Source organism: Mustelus asterias, chromosome 19 (genome assembly GCF_964213995.1).
Source record: "Mustelus asterias chromosome 19, sMusAst1.hap1.1, whole genome shotgun sequence".
In the NCBI taxonomy this organism is placed as follows: domain Eukaryota; kingdom Metazoa; phylum Chordata; class Chondrichthyes; order Carcharhiniformes; family Triakidae; genus Mustelus; species Mustelus asterias.
Genome location: NC_135819.1, coordinates 9348841 through 9364283, shown reverse-complemented (window position 1 = coordinate 9364283; position 15443 = coordinate 9348841). Strand labels below are relative to the sequence as shown.

Genomic DNA, 15443 nt, shown 5'->3' with positions numbered 1-15443 from the left:
CCTCACACTGCCCGGGGCTAACTAGGTAACATCTCACACTGCCCGGGGCTAACTAGGTAACATCTCACACTGCCCGGGGCTAACTAGGTAACATCTCACACTGCCCGGGGCTAACTAGGTAACGCCTCACACTGCCCGGGGCTAACTAGGTAACATCTCACACTGCCCGGGGCTAACTAGGTAACATCTCACACTGCCTGGGGCTAACTAGGTAACATCTCACACTGCCCGGGGCTAACTAGGTAAAATCTCACACTGCCCGGGGCTAACTAGGTAACGCCTCACACTGCCCGGGGCTAACTAGGTAACGTCTCACACTGCCCGGGGCTAACTAGGTAACGCCTCACACTGCCCGGGGCTAACTAGGTAACGCCTCACACTGCCCGGGGCTAACTAGGTAACATTCACACCGCCCGGGGCTAACTAGGTAACATTCACACCGCCCGGGGCTAACTAGGTAACACCTCACACTGCCCGGGACCAACTAGGTAATGCCTCACACTGCCCGGGGCCAACTAGGTAACGCCTCACACTGCCCGGGGCTAACTAGGTAACGCCTCACACCGCCCGGAGCTAACTAGGTAAGGCCTCACACTGCCCGGGGCTAAATAGGTAACGCCTCACACTGCCTGGGGCTAACTAGGTAACATCTCTCACTGCCCGGGGCTAACTAGGTAACGCCTCACACTGCCCGGGGCCAACTAGGTAACGTCTCACACTGCCCGGGGCTAACTAGGTAACGCCTCGCACCGCCCGGGGCTAACTAGGTAACACCTCACACTGCCCGGGGCCAACTAGGTAACGCCTCACACCGCCCGGGGCTAACTAGGTAATGCCTCACACTGCCCGGGACCAACTAGGTAACACCTCACACTGCCCGGGGCTAACTAGGTAACGCCTCACACTGCCTGGGGCTAACTAGGTAACATCTCTCACTGCCCGGGGCTAACTAGGTAACGCCTCACACTGCCCGGGGCCAACTAGGTAACGTCTCACACTGCCCGGGGCTAACTAGGTAACGCCTCGCACCGCCCGGGGCTAACTAGGTAACACCTCACACTGCCCGGGGCCAACTAGGTAACGCCTCACACCGCCCGGGGCTAACTAGGTAATGCCTCACACTGCCCGGGACCAACTAGGTAACACCTCACACTGCCCGGGGCTAACTAGGTAACGCCTCACACTGCCTGGGGCTAACTAGGTAACATCTCTCACTGCCCGGGGCTAACTAGGTAACGCCTCACACTGCCCGGGGCCAACTAGGTAACGTCTCACACTGCCCGGGGCTAACTAGGTAACGCCTCGCACCGCCCGGGGCTAACTAGGTAACACCTCACACTGCCCGGGGCCAACTAGGTAACGCCTCACACCGCCCGGGGCTAACTAGGTAACACCTCACACTGCCCGGGACCAACTAGGTAACGCCTCACACCGCCCGGGGCTAACTAGGTAACGCCTCACACTGCCCGGGGCTAACTAGGTAACGCCTCACACCGCCCGGGGCTAACTAGGTAACGCCTCACACTGCCCGGGGCTAACTAGGTAACGCCTCACACCGCCCGGGGCTAACTAGGTAACGCCTCACACTGCCCGGGGCTAACTAGGTAACGCCTCACACTGCCCGGGGCCAACTAGGTAACGCCTCACACTGCCCGAGGCTAACTAGGTAACGCCACACACTGCCCAGGGCCAACTCGGTAACGCCTCACACCACCCGGGGCTAACTAGGTAACGCCTCACACCGCCCGGGGCTAACTAGGCAATGCCTCACACTGCCCGGGGCCAACTAGGTAACGCCTCACACCGCCCAGGGCTAACTAGGTAACGCCTCACACCACCCGGGGCTAACTCGGTAACGCCTCACACCGCCCGGGGCTAACTAGGTAACGCCTCACACCGACCGGGGCTAACTAGGTAACGCCTCACACCGCCCGGGGCTAACTAGGTAACATCTCACACTGCCCGGGGCTAACTAGGTAACATCTTGCCTCACCCGGGGCCAACTAGGTAACGCCTCACACCGCCCGGGTCCAACTAGGTAACGCCTCACACCCCCCGGGGCTAACTAGGTAACACCTCACACCGCCCGGGGCTAACTCGGTAACGTCTCACACCGCCCGGGGCTAACTAGGTAACGCCTTACACCGCCCGGGGCTAACTAGGTAACACCTCACTCCGCCCGGGGCTAACTAGGTAACACCTCACACCGCCCGGGGCTAACTAGGTAACATCTCACACCGCCCGGGGCTAACTCGGTAATGCCTCACACCGCCCGGGGCTAACTAGGTAACACCTCACACCGCCCGGGGCTAACTAGGTTACGCCTCACACCGCCCGGGGCTAACTAGGTAACACCTCACACCGCCCGGGGCTAACTAGGTTACGCCTCACACCGCCCGGGGCTAACTAGGTAACGCCTCACACCGCCCGGGGCTAACTAGGTAACACCTCACACCGCCCAGGGCTAACTAGGTAACGTCTTGCCTCACCCGGGGCCAACTAGGTAACGTCTCGCCTGATCCAGTGCTAACTTGGTAATGTCTCACCTCACCCAGGGCTAACTAGATAGCGTCTCGCCTCACCCAGGGCGAACTCGATAACATCTCTCATTACTCATGGCTAACTAGGTAACATCTCGCCTGATCCAGTGCTAACTAGGTAACTCCTCACCTCACCCAGGGCTAACTAGGTAACGTCTCTCATTACACAGAAAATGCTGGAAAATCTCAGCCAGGTCTGACAGCATCTGTGGAGAGAGAATAGAGCTAACGTTTCGTGTGTCGATGACCCTTTGTCTGACCCTCGAACCATCCAGACTCAAAACGTTGGTTCTATTCTCTCTCCCCGCAGATCCTGTCAGACCTGCTGAGATTTTCCAGCATTTTCCGTTTTTGTTGTTAACGTCTCACATCACCCAGACTTCCCGTGTCTGTGTGGGTTTCCTCCGGGTGCTCCGGTTTCCTCCCACAGTCTGAAAGACGTGCGGGTTAGGGTGCATTGGGCCGTGCTAAATTCTCCCTCAGTGTTACCCGAACAGGCGCCAGAGTGTGGCGACTAGGGGATTTTCACAGTAACTTCATTGCAGTGTTAATGTAAGCCAGCTTGTGGCACTAATAAATAAAGTTTAAAAACAATGGCAGAGCAAGCTCCAGGTGCCGAGTGTTGAACTCCTGCTCCTATTTCATATGCTCGCTCTGAGGGAGTGCTGCACTGTCAGAGGTACAGGCCTCGACTGAGATCTTAAACCGAGGTCAAGGCCTTGTGTGCTCTCTCGGACAGGGGCAAAGATCCCGTGGCAATATTGTGAAGAGGAGGAGAGAAGTTCTCCCCAGTATCCTGTCTTAAATCAACGTGAAAACATCGTCACCGTGTTGTACTCCTGTCATTGGGAGTTTACTGTGGAGAGAATGACTTTTCGTTGAGAAATATAGAAACTAGAAGCAGGAGGAGGCCATTCAGCCCTTCGAGCCTGCTCCCCCATTCACTCTGATCATCGAATTTAAGATCCTGATTCCCCCCCCTTCCCTCCCGATAGAAAAGCGGGATGCTGAATATCCTCCGGTGTGACAATGACTACACTTGGAAAGTATTTAATCGGGAGCAAGTGCTTTGGAATGTCCCAAAGTAGCGAAAGATGATGCAGAAATGTCGGTTTTATCCTTATGAATCTGACTCCAATACAGACGCCGAGTGGAACAAGGGCCGGAATTTTCCGCAGTTCACGCCCGGACAGCACACTCCCAATGTGGGTTTCCCGGCAGCATGGGGTAGAATTGATGGGAAATCCCATTGACAGTGGCGGGACCAGAAGATTCCGCTGGCCTGTCGCCTCCTGCCATGGGAACCGTGTCGTGCGGAGGCCAGGGAATCCCTTCCCTCTCTCTCCCCGATCTTTCAATACTCCCTTTTATATAAAAAACAGCTACATAGTACCTCGCATCTGCCAAACTGGCTGTTACCAAGTGTCCCACTCCATTCAGCTCAATGTTCCTCTTCATTAGTTCCACGGCTCTCGGAGAGAAGTCATTGGCCACGATGCTGTGAATTCCAGGAACCTCCTTGGCAAACCGGATCGAGCGGAGCCCAGACGCCGCCAGCCCCTCGAGTACACGAAGCCCGCCCTGCACAAACACACACACACACGCGCGCTCAAATATAGTGCAGGCATTAGACATTTTATACACAAGATGCTGAGTGAGGCAGCAGAGGCCCCTACAATGATAATCCCCAAGCCCCCTCCAAGCTCCCGATGCATTTTCAAATATCAGAAAACATCTCAAAAAGATATTTAAACAGCTCTCCTCCCTCAGAGCCATCAGGGGTCGGGCTGCACACTGTAAATTCGATATATTTACAGATACACTCCTCCCAGTCACACTCCCTCTTACTCAGAAACCCAACTATTGGCCAAAACCCCTCGTGAGTTCAAAGAGGAATTCCTTCAGCCAGAGAGTGGTGAATCTGTGGAACTCTTTGCCGCAGAAGGCTGTGGAGGGCGGGTCTTTGAGTGTCTTTAAGACAGAGATAGATAGGTTCTTCTTTGGTAAGGGGATCAAAGGTTAAGGGGAAAAGGTGGGAGAATGGGGTTGAGAAACTTATCAGCCATGATTGAATGGCACCGCAGACTCGACGGGCCGAATGGCCTAATTCTGCCCATGGCATTGATCAGGGAAGCTGGTATCTTCATGTTAAATCAGCTGATCCATCCCCTGCTACTTCAGTTTAAGTTTATTTATAAGTCACCAGTAGGCTTACATTAACACGGCAATGAAGTTACTGTGAAAATCCCCTAGTTGCCACACTCTGGCACCTGTTCGGGTAACATTGAGGGAGAATCTAGCATGGCCAATGCACCCTAACCAGCACGCCTTTCGGACTGTGGGAGGAAACCGGAGCACCCGGAGGAAACCCACGCAGACACGGGGAGAACGTACAAACTCCGCACAGACAGTGACCCAGGCTGGGAATGGAACCCGGGTCCCTGGCGCTGTGAGGCAGCAGTGCTAACCCACTGTGCCACCGTGATGTGAATGTACTTGGGAGGGTGCAGAGAAGATTCATGAGACTGGTTCCAGGGACGAGAAAGTCAGGTAGGTAGATCGGAGACTCCGCAAAGACGATGACCGGGAATCGAACCCGGTCCCTGGCGCTGTGAGGCAGCAATGCGAACCACTGTGTCACCCTCAGATCCAATACACCTGGCACCATCAAACCAATCATTCTGATTCATATTCAAATGCGTCACTGCCTCCAACCTCCCCCAGCAACTGAAAACACCAGAATCAGGCAGCATTTAATGTGGGACTGAAACTTGTTACAGCACAACGGGGAAGTAGGTCTACGATTCAGAACCTTTTCCGAAACATGGTGGTTGTTAATGGGTGAATAATTCAGAGGTTTGAGCGAATGATCTGGATGCGTGAATTTAAATCCCATCGTGACAGCTGGAAATTTAAACTCAATTAAATAAATCGGAAACTAAAAAGCTGGTATCAGTCCATGTGGCTGTAAAACTATTGGATTGTCATAAAAACCTATCAGGGTCACTGTATGGAAGGAAATCTGCCATCCTTCCCCGGTCTGGCCTCCAGTACCAGGATCCAGGCTGGTCTGTGAAGCTGAAAGAGACTTCATTCAGAGTCTTTATGGAGTTGCTCAGCCTCACAGCTCTCCCAGCACACAGCCCAGTGTCCCAGCTATCCCCAAGTTATAGACTCTTGAAAACCCATCAACAGGTTAAGAAATTAACAGGGGTGACAGTGCTCAACAAATCATTAACGCCAGTCACCGTCACCCATGGCACCATCCCATGCAATCACAGAAGGTGTAACACCTGTCCCTTTACCTCCAAAGGTCCAAAACATTCATTCCAGGTTAAACAGTGTTTCACTTGCACCTCTTTCAACTTGATCTATTGCGTTCGCTGCTCCCAGTGTGGTCTCCTCTATATTGGAGAGACCAAGTGTAGACTGGTCTTTGCTGAGCACCTTCGGTCCGTGCGCAATCAGGACCCTGACCTTCCGGTTCGTTGCCATTTTAACACACGATCCTGCTCCCATGCCCACATGTCTGTCCTTGGCTTGCTGCAATGTTCCAGTGAAGCTGAACACAAACTGGAGGAACAGCATCGCATCTTCCGGCTCGGCACTTTACAGCCTTCCGGCCTCAACATCGAATTCAACAACTTCAGATGATTCGCTCTACCCCACCTCCACCCCCTTCTGTTTTCATTCTATTTTATTATTTTTTACTTTTCTCGACCTTTTATTTCTTTAGTGTCTTTCTTCATTTTTCTTCACCCCACCCCCCACCCTTTCCTTCCGCCTCCCCTTTTCTAAATCTCTTATCCCATTTCTCTCCCCCCCCCCCCCCCGCCAAAAAACATCTTCATTTTGACTCCTCTGCCGTTTGGCCATTCACACCCTCTATTCTCTCTATGGGCTGCCATTAGCAGCCTTTCCCCTGGTTTCTGTGGCTATGACTCATCTTTCATTCCCTCCCCCTGCAGTATAAATATCTCCCACTTTCTACACCTTTTAGCTTCAACAAAAGGTCGTCCGGACTCGAAACGTCAGCTCTTTTTCTCTCCTGACAGATGCTGCCAGACCTGCTGAGATTTTCCAGCGTTTTGGTAACACCAGTCACACGTTTCCCTGAACTGTAACAGCGCAATTTGACACAGAACAAACATTAATGTAATTTATCACGGCAGTGACAGCCTACACGTGACTCCAGACCCACAGGAACTCTTAACCGCCCTGTGAAACGAAAAGGCCCTCAGCTTATTCAAGGAGACGGCTCACCATCACCTTCTTAAAGGGTAATTAGGGACTGGCAATAAACTCTGGCCTCGCCAGTGACATCTCTGCCCAAGAATTGACACAAAGCAGGCGAAGGGAAGACGACCTCACCTCACATTTCTCTCCTACGCTAGCGGTTCTCTTTACCGTTGGCGCCTCTCCGGATCCCGCTGCAGCTTCTGCGTTCTCACTCTCTGCCAGACTTACAACAATCTTCCGCCTTTCTTCTTGTCCGGGGACCTGCACTGTACAAAACATTTCAAGACTGGTTATCACCGTATCCGCTTATTACACCACCCCTCTCTCTCCCCCCCCCCCCCTCCCCACCCCCCCCCCCCCCCCCCCCACCCCTCTCCGAGCACCCCCGTTAAAACAAAGTGTGCTCCACTCACCCTGAATCCCCTTGGGCATCAGTTGCTGTCGAGCAAACTCTGTGATGACAGCACACCTGAGAGGGAGAGAGAAAGAGCAAGAGGGAGAAAATGCTTAAAATTGCAATTACTGCAATATAGGATCAGACAGACACACACACACAGACACACACACACACAGACAGACAGACAGACAGACACACACACAGACACACACAGACAGACAGACAGACACACACAGACAGACACACACAGACAGACACAGACAGACACACACAGACAGACACAGACAGACAGACACAGACACACACAGACAGACACACACACACAGACACACACACACAGACACACACACACAGACACACACAGACAGAGACAGACACACACAGACAGACACACACAGACAGACACACACAGACAGACACACACAGACAGACACACACAGACAGACACACACAGACAGACACACACAGACAGACACACACAGACAGACACACACAGACAGACACACAGACAGACACACACAGACAGACACACACAGACAGACACACACAGACAGACACACACACACAGACACACACACACAGACACACACACACAGACACACACACACAGACAGACACACAGACACACACAGACACACACCCCCCCCCCCCCCCAAACCGGAGACACCAGACTACACCCGGAGCAGGAATCCTGGTCACAACAATGTGCGGGTTAGGTGGATTGGCCGTGCTAAATTGACCGTAGTGTCAGGGGGATTAGCAGGGTAAATATGGGATTACGGGAATAGGCCCTGGGTGGGATTGTGGTCGGTAAAGACTTGATGGGCCGAATGGCCTCCTTCTGTACTGCAGAGATTCTATGATTCAATGATCACCACCTCACCCTAACATGTTGAGCTTTATAGAGATTTACAGCACAGAAAGAGACCCTTCGGCCCATTGCGTCCATGCCAGCCGTCAAGCACCTATATTTCTAATCCCACTTCCTCGTATTCCAGTGTTTCAAATGCTCATCTAAATGCTTCCTAAATGTAGTGAGGGTTTTATTGTAGCATTATACCCAGAGATTAGATAACAGCAGATCTGAAACTGAGGTCCCCCCAAACATCAGGGAGTCTATGAATGGTGTGTGTTATACGGTGACAGTGCTGTATAAAACACCCTCCCTCTGCCCGCTCTTTTCTCCTCTGCCCACCTTTACAGTCTCTCTGGACAATCCACAAAAGGTCCCTACCTCTTCCATGCTCACAGGGAACTCTGGAAACAAGGGTAGGGATAAGTCAGTCTGGCCCCTCAAGCCTGCTCTGCCATTCAGTAAGACCAGGGCTGATCTTCAACCTCAACTTCCCCCTGTCACACACCCTAGCACTGCATTTGGTTAGCATCTAAAATCTATCTCAGTCTTGCCTACACACAATGACTGGTCACCCTGAAGCCTCTGGAGTAGAGACCATGAGACATAGGAGCAGAATGAGGCCACTCGGCCCATCGAATCTGCTCCGCCATTCACTCATGGCTGATATTTTTCTCATCCCCATTCTCCTGCCTTTTCCCCATAACCCCTGACCCCCTTATTAATCAAGAACCTATCTATCTCTGTCTTGAAGACACTCAATGACCCAGCCTCCACAGCTTCCTGCGGCAAAGAGTTCCACACATTCACCACTCTCTGGCTGAAGAAATTCCTCCTCATCTCTGTTTTAAAGGATCGTCCCTTTAGCCTGAGGTTGTGCCCTCTGGTTCTAGTTTTTCCTACAAGTGGAAACATCCTCTCCACATCCACTCTATCCAGGCCTCGCAGTATCCTGCAAGTTTCAATAAGATCCCCCCTCATCCTTCTAAACTCCAACGAGTACAGACCCAGAGTCCTCAACCGTTCCTCATACGACAAGCATTCCAAAGACTCTCAACTCTGACTGAAGAAAGCTCCTCAAATTTAAGACGGCCAACCTTATCCTGAGACTATGACCCTGCGTCCCCCAATCAGCCGAGCATTCAGCCTCCCTGACCCCTGCACTCTGGGAATTCCCTCCTCATTCCGTCTCGCTGCTCCTCACAACTTACCTCATCCAATTCTGCTTTTGGTCAGGTCCTCGACTGCTCCTGCTTCCAACTCAGCCCCCCCCCCCCCGGATAAGTCCCTATATAAACCCAACCTGTCCGGTATTCTCCACAATGACACGGCGCAGATTTGAACACAGTGGCGCGGTGGCACAGTGGCTAACGCTGCTGCCTCACAGCGCCAGGAACCCAGGTTCGACTCCCGGCTTGGGTCACTGTCTGTGTGGAGTCTGCACATTCTCCCCGTGTCTGCGTGGGTTTCCTCCCACGGTCCGAAAGACGTGCGGGTTAGGGTGCATTGGCCGTGCTAAATTCTCCCTCAGTGTACCCGAACAGGCGTCGGAGTGTGGCGACTAGGGGATTTTCACACTAACTTCATTGCCATGTTAATGCAAGCCTATTTGTGACACTAATAAATAAACTTTAAAACTTAAACCAGTTTCAACTTCTATCTAAAAGGAGGGTAGAATGCCAGTCTGTAACCAGCTCAGTGTCTGATCCGAGACAAAGCAAGCCCCTTCCTTGAACTAGTTCAGCAATTTTATCTGCTAGTTTCACAAGCTTTCCTCATGACCCAGAACTCCATGCTCCCAGAATTAAGGATACCAAACCCCACCAAACAGCATGAGGATCCAATCCAATCCAGCACAGGAGGCGGCCATTTGGCCCATCGTGTCTGCACTGGCTCTCCAACTCAGCATCATGACCTGGTGCCATTCCCCTGCCTTTCCCCCCGTAACCCCTGCACATTGTTTCTGTTCAAATAATCATCTAATGCCCTCTTGAATCATAGAATCCACACAGTGCAGAAGGTGGCCATTTTGCCCATCAACGATAGACTGGGACTTTTCTTCTCTGGAGTGTAGGAGGCTGAGGGGTGATCTTACAGAGGTCTATAAAATAATGAGGGGCACAGATCAGCTAGACAGTCAATATCTTTTCCCAAAGGTAGGTGAGTCTAAAACTAGAGGGCATAGGTTTAAGGTGAGAGGGGAGAGATACAAAAGGGTCCAGAGGGGCAATTTTTTCACACAGAGGATGGTGAGTGTCTGGAACAAGCTGCCAGAGGTAGTAGTAGAGGCGGGTACAATTTTGTCTTTTGAAAAGCATTTAGATAGTTACATGGGTACGATGGGTATAGAGGGATATGGGCCAAATGTGGGTAATTGGGATTAGCTTAGGGGTTTAAAAAAAAAAGGGCAGCATGGACAAGTTGGGCCGAAGGGCCTGTTTCCATGCTGTAAACCTCTGACTCTAAGTCTACAGAGACTCACCAACAGAGCATCTTACCCCATCCTTTCCCTGTAACCCGAAATATTTACTCCGCTAATCCCCCTAACCTACACATCTTGGGACACTAAGGGGCAATTTAGCACGGCCAATCCACCTAACCTGCACATCATTTTGGACTGAGAGGGGAAACCAAAGTATTGGTTAGGCCACAGCTGGAGTACTGTGCGCAGTTCTGGCCAGCTCACTGTTGGAAGGATGTGATTGCACCGGAGGAGATACAGAGGAGATTCACCAGGATGCTGCCTGGAATGGAGCATTTGAGCTGTAAGGAGAGACTGGATAGGCTTGGATTGTTTTCTCTAGAGCAGAGAAGGCGGAGGGGCGGGAACTTGATTGGGGTGTATAAGATTGAGGGGTATGGACAGGGCGAGCAGCTGTTCCTCTTGGTTGAGGGGTCAGTCACAAGGGGACAGAGTTTTAGGCTGTGGGGCAGGAGATTCAGAGAGGATTGGAGAAAAATAAAAATTACTGAGGGCAGTGGGAATCTGGAATGCGCTGCCTGGGAAGGGAGTGGAGGCCAAAAACCTTACAACCTTTAAAAAATATTTGGATGAGCATTTGAAACATCATAACATTCAAGGATATGGGATTAGTGCGACTCCAGTGGTAGATATAGTCAGTGCAGACTCGATGGGCCAAAGGACCTTTTCTGCACTTTATGACTCTACACCCGGAGGAAACCCACGCAGACACGGGGAGAACGTGCAGACTCCACACAGACAGTGACCCGAGCTGGGAATCGAACCTGGGCCTCTTGCGCTGTGAGGCAGCAGTGTGTTGCCAGTGTGTCACCGTGCTTCTATTCCACCTGCCTCCCCTTCTTCCAGGGAGTGCATTCCAGACCCATACCCTTCATTGTTTGAAATAGTTCTCTCACACATCACATTTGCTTCTTTTGCAAATCACTTTAAATCTGCGCCGTCTCGTTCTCGATCCTTTTACGAGTGGGGACAGTTTCTCCCCGACTGCTCTGCCCAGCCCCCTCACAATTTCGAGCATCTCCATCAAATCTCCTCTTAGCCTTCTCCTCTCCAAGGGGAGCAGTCCCAACCTCTCCAATCTACCTGCGTAACTAAACTCAAAAATTTCACACCTGAATCTTACTTAATATAAAAGAAAGACCACAAATCGGAAGGCCCTTGGCTAGGCAGCGGGTTTGTGGATTTGGTGAAGGAGCGACAGACATCCTTGGAAAAGTTACACTCGAAATCCAAACTTACAACAGCAGAAATCGACCCAGAAAGTGGAAATAACTTGACACCAACTGTGTGCCTTCATTCAGATTTTGAAAGTAGCCCTCATTACGTCTTCTAAATTTGTACCTAACAAGTTCATTATTTAAAAGAAATGACTTCAAAAGATAAAACCAGAGAAAGTTAATATTTAAACTGAACTGGGGTCCATTTTAACAGTTTAATTAGGATTCTGCCGGTGAGACAGGCTCAGTGTTAACGCGGATCCATAACACCAGGTACTCACGTTAGATCACGGTTAAACTCCTGCACAGGATTGTAAAATACTTCATTGGCGCTGGGGAAGATAATTTCTGCCTTCCCTTCATTTATAACAGTCTCCTCATTCTTAATCCCCGGCAAACTTAGGCTATTTGGCAAGGAGTCCAAAGCAGCCTCCACAAGGCTGGCTTTCTGACGTGGATCGCTGCCGTTGCTTCTACACGTCAGGTCCGACTCTGCCTGTGAATCCTCCGCCACTTCCATCGCACAGCTCTCCCCCCTCGCACCGTGAAGGGGACGCTCTGCCCAGGCTGCCCTTCTCAGCACAATCCAGGCTGCACCCAAAGTGCGGCGAACAAAGTATCTGACCTGGGGCGCACGGTTCACCAGCATAAGCTGCGGTTGTTAAACTCTGGGCAAAAACAAAGAATAATCCATTAGAGAATGAAAAGCTGGGGAGGAAAAGATCTTGAGTGGAACATCTGGTCGCCTCATTACAGGAAAGGATGTGGAAATGATCGAAAGGGTGCAGAGGAGATTTACAAGGATGTTGCCTGGATTGAGTGGCATGCCTTATGAGGATAGGCTGAGGGAGCTCGGTCTTTTCTCCTTGGAGAGACGTAGGATGAGAGGAGACCTAATAGAGGTGTACAAGATGTTGAGAGGCATAGATCGGGTGGACTCTCAGAGGGCTTTCTCCCAGAGCTGAAATGGCTGCTACGAGAGGACACAGGTTTAAGGTGCTGGGGGGTAGGTACAGGGGAAATGTTAAGGGGAAGTTTTTCACACAGAGGGTGGTGGGCGAGTGGAATCGGCTGCCGTCAGTGGTGGTGGAGGCAAACTCAATAGGAACTTTTAAGATACTCCTGAATGAGTACATGGGACTTAATAGGATGGAGGGTTATAGGTAGGCCTAGAAGGTAGGGAAATGTTCGGCACAACTTGTGGGACCGAAGGGCCTGTTTGTGCTGTAATTTTTCTGTTTCTCTCAGAAAGACACATTTCTATTTGCTTAGTCCTGGAAAAGATTGCATTTATATAGTGCCTTTTAAATTACAGGATGTCCCATTGCACTTTTAGAAGTTCAGTCACTATTTCTGGTTTGATTTATTATTGTCACATGTATTAGCATACAGTGAAAAGTATTGTTTATTGTGCGCTATACAAAGCATACCGTTCATAGAGAAGGAAAGGAGAGAGTGCAGAATGTAGTGTTACAGTCATAGCTAGGGTGTAGAGAAAGATCAACTTAATAGGAGGTAGGTCCATTCAAAAGTCTGATGGCAGCAGGGAAGAAGCTGTTCTTGAGTTGGTTGTATTGTAGGTAATGGAGAAGCAAATTTGCACACAGCAAGATCCCACAAACAACAAAGTAATAAAGACCAGATTTAATTTATGCTTCAATTATGTTGATGGAAGGATACATTTTTAAAGTTTATTTATTAGTCACAAGCAGGCTTACATTAACATTGTATAACGTTGACAAATGCGAGGTTATTCACTTTGGAGGAAATAATAGCAAATTGGATTATCTAAATGGAAAAAAATTACAACATGCTACTGTGCAAAGGGACCTGGGGGTCCTTGTGCATGAGACGCAAAAACCCAGTCTGCAGGTGCAACAAGTGATCAAGGCGGCAAATGGGATGTTGGTCTATATCGCAAAGGGGATAGAATATAAAAGCAGAGATGTCTTGCTGCATCTGTACAGGGCATTGGCGAGGCCGCAGCTGGAATACTGTGTGCAGTATTGGTCCCCTTATTTGCGGAAGAATATACTGGCCTTGGAGGGAGTGCAGAGAAGGTTCACCAGGTTGATACCAGAGATGAGGGGTGTTGATTATGAAGAGAGACCGAGCAGATTGGGTTTGTACTCATTGGAATTTAGAAGGCGGAGGGGGGATCTTATAGAGACCTATAAGATAATGAAGGGGCTGGATAGGGTAGAGGTGGAGAGATTCTTTCCACTTAGAAAGGAAGCTAGAACTAGAGGGCACAGCCTCAAAATGAGGGGGGTCAGTTTAGGACAGAGTTGAGGAGGAACTTCTTCTCTCCGAGGGTGGTGAATCTCTGGAATTCTCTGCCCATTGAAGTGGTGGAGGCTACCTCGTTGAATATGTTTAAATCACGGATAGATGGATTCCTGATCGGGAAGGGAATTAGGGGTTATGGGGATCAGGCGGGTAAGTGGAACTGATCCACTTCAGATCAGCCATGATCTTATTGAATGGCGGGGCAGGCTCGAGGGACTAGATGGCCTACTCCTGCTCCTATTTCTTATGTTCTTATGTTCTAACACTGCAATGAAGTTACTGTGAAAATGTCCCTGTTGCCACACTCCGGCGCCTGTTCGGGTACACAGGGAGAATTTAGCATGGCCAATCCACCTAACCAGCACATCTTTTGGACTGTGGGAGGAAACCGGAGCACCTGGAGGAAACACACGCAGACACGGGGAGAACGTACAGACTCCACACAGACAGTGACCCAAGCTGGGAATCGAACCCGGGTCCCTGGCGCTGTGAGGCAGCAGTGCTAACCACTGTGCCACCCAGGGCATCAGGGAGAACTCCCCTGGTTCCAGTGGTGGCCATTGGACCTTTCACACCTCTCCAAGAGTAAAGACAGAGCCTCATTTAGCATCTGGTCCAATAATGGAAGTTTGCTGTTTCACAGAAGCACGAGAGAAGACTTGCCACTAACCCAATTGGCACTTCATTCCTTGTTGCAGTTACACGTCGGAACGCAGTAAGTTGTCTCACAACACCAGGTTAAAGTCCAACAGGTTTATTTGGAATCATGAGCTTTCGGAGCGCCGCTCCTTCATCAGATTGGAATGCCAGTGATTGTTTTCACTGACTCAGTGCTGCAGTTTCCTAAATTATGAGCAACAATTATCATCTGAATATAGAGGAAGATGGGAGGGAAATGACTGCAGATAGGTGGGGGAGGAGGGGGTAGTATATATACACACACACACACACGACAACTTAATGTTAAATAACATTAGGTGCTCGGTGGTACACAGGCATTGTAGGAAGCTGCTAAGAACAGGATAGGAGTGGGCGATGAGATGGTGGTGTCCGATAAGGAGACACAAATGCACTGAATGGGCGTGGAGTAGCCACATTAAGAGAGAGGGTACAGAGAGCAGGGGTGGAGACTTAAACACAGAACCTCAGGAAACATGGCAGCAATCTCGCAAGCGATTTTAGAAAGGTTGCCACAGTAACTTGGGTGGCGCGGTAGCACAGCGGTTAGCACTGCTACTTCACAGCTCCAGGGACCTGGGTTCGATTGCCAGCTTGGGTCACTATCTGTGTGGAGTTTGCACATTCTCCTCGTGTCTGCGTGGGTTTCCTCCGGGTGTTCCAGTTTCCTCCCACAGTCCAAAGATGTGCGGGTTAGGTTGATTGGCCGTGCTAAAAAAAAAATTGCCCTTAGTATCCTCAGATGCGT

General features: G+C 50.6%; 1 protein-coding gene across 2 annotated transcripts in view; it reads right to left on the bottom strand.

The window, feature by feature from the left end:
* trmt1 (tRNA methyltransferase 1) overlaps positions 1 to 15443 on the bottom strand; it is a 35301-nt gene that overhangs the window by 18786 nt on the left and 1072 nt on the right. The window contains exons 2-6 of one of the 2 annotated variants that reach the window (XM_078235014.1): positions 14688 to 14860; positions 12010 to 12396; positions 7193 to 7248; positions 6912 to 7045; positions 3934 to 4121 (exon numbers count right to left, since the gene is read on the bottom strand). In XM_078235014.1, the coding sequence (XP_078091140.1) occupies positions 3934 to 4121; positions 6912 to 7045; positions 7193 to 7248; positions 12010 to 12377 (746 nt within the window). In that variant the 5' untranslated portion in view covers positions 12378 to 12396; positions 14688 to 14860. The remainder of the gene's footprint in view (positions 1 to 3933; positions 4122 to 6911; positions 7046 to 7192; positions 7249 to 12009; positions 12397 to 14687; positions 14861 to 15443) is intronic. The other variant, XM_078235015.1, reaches the window with a different exon arrangement.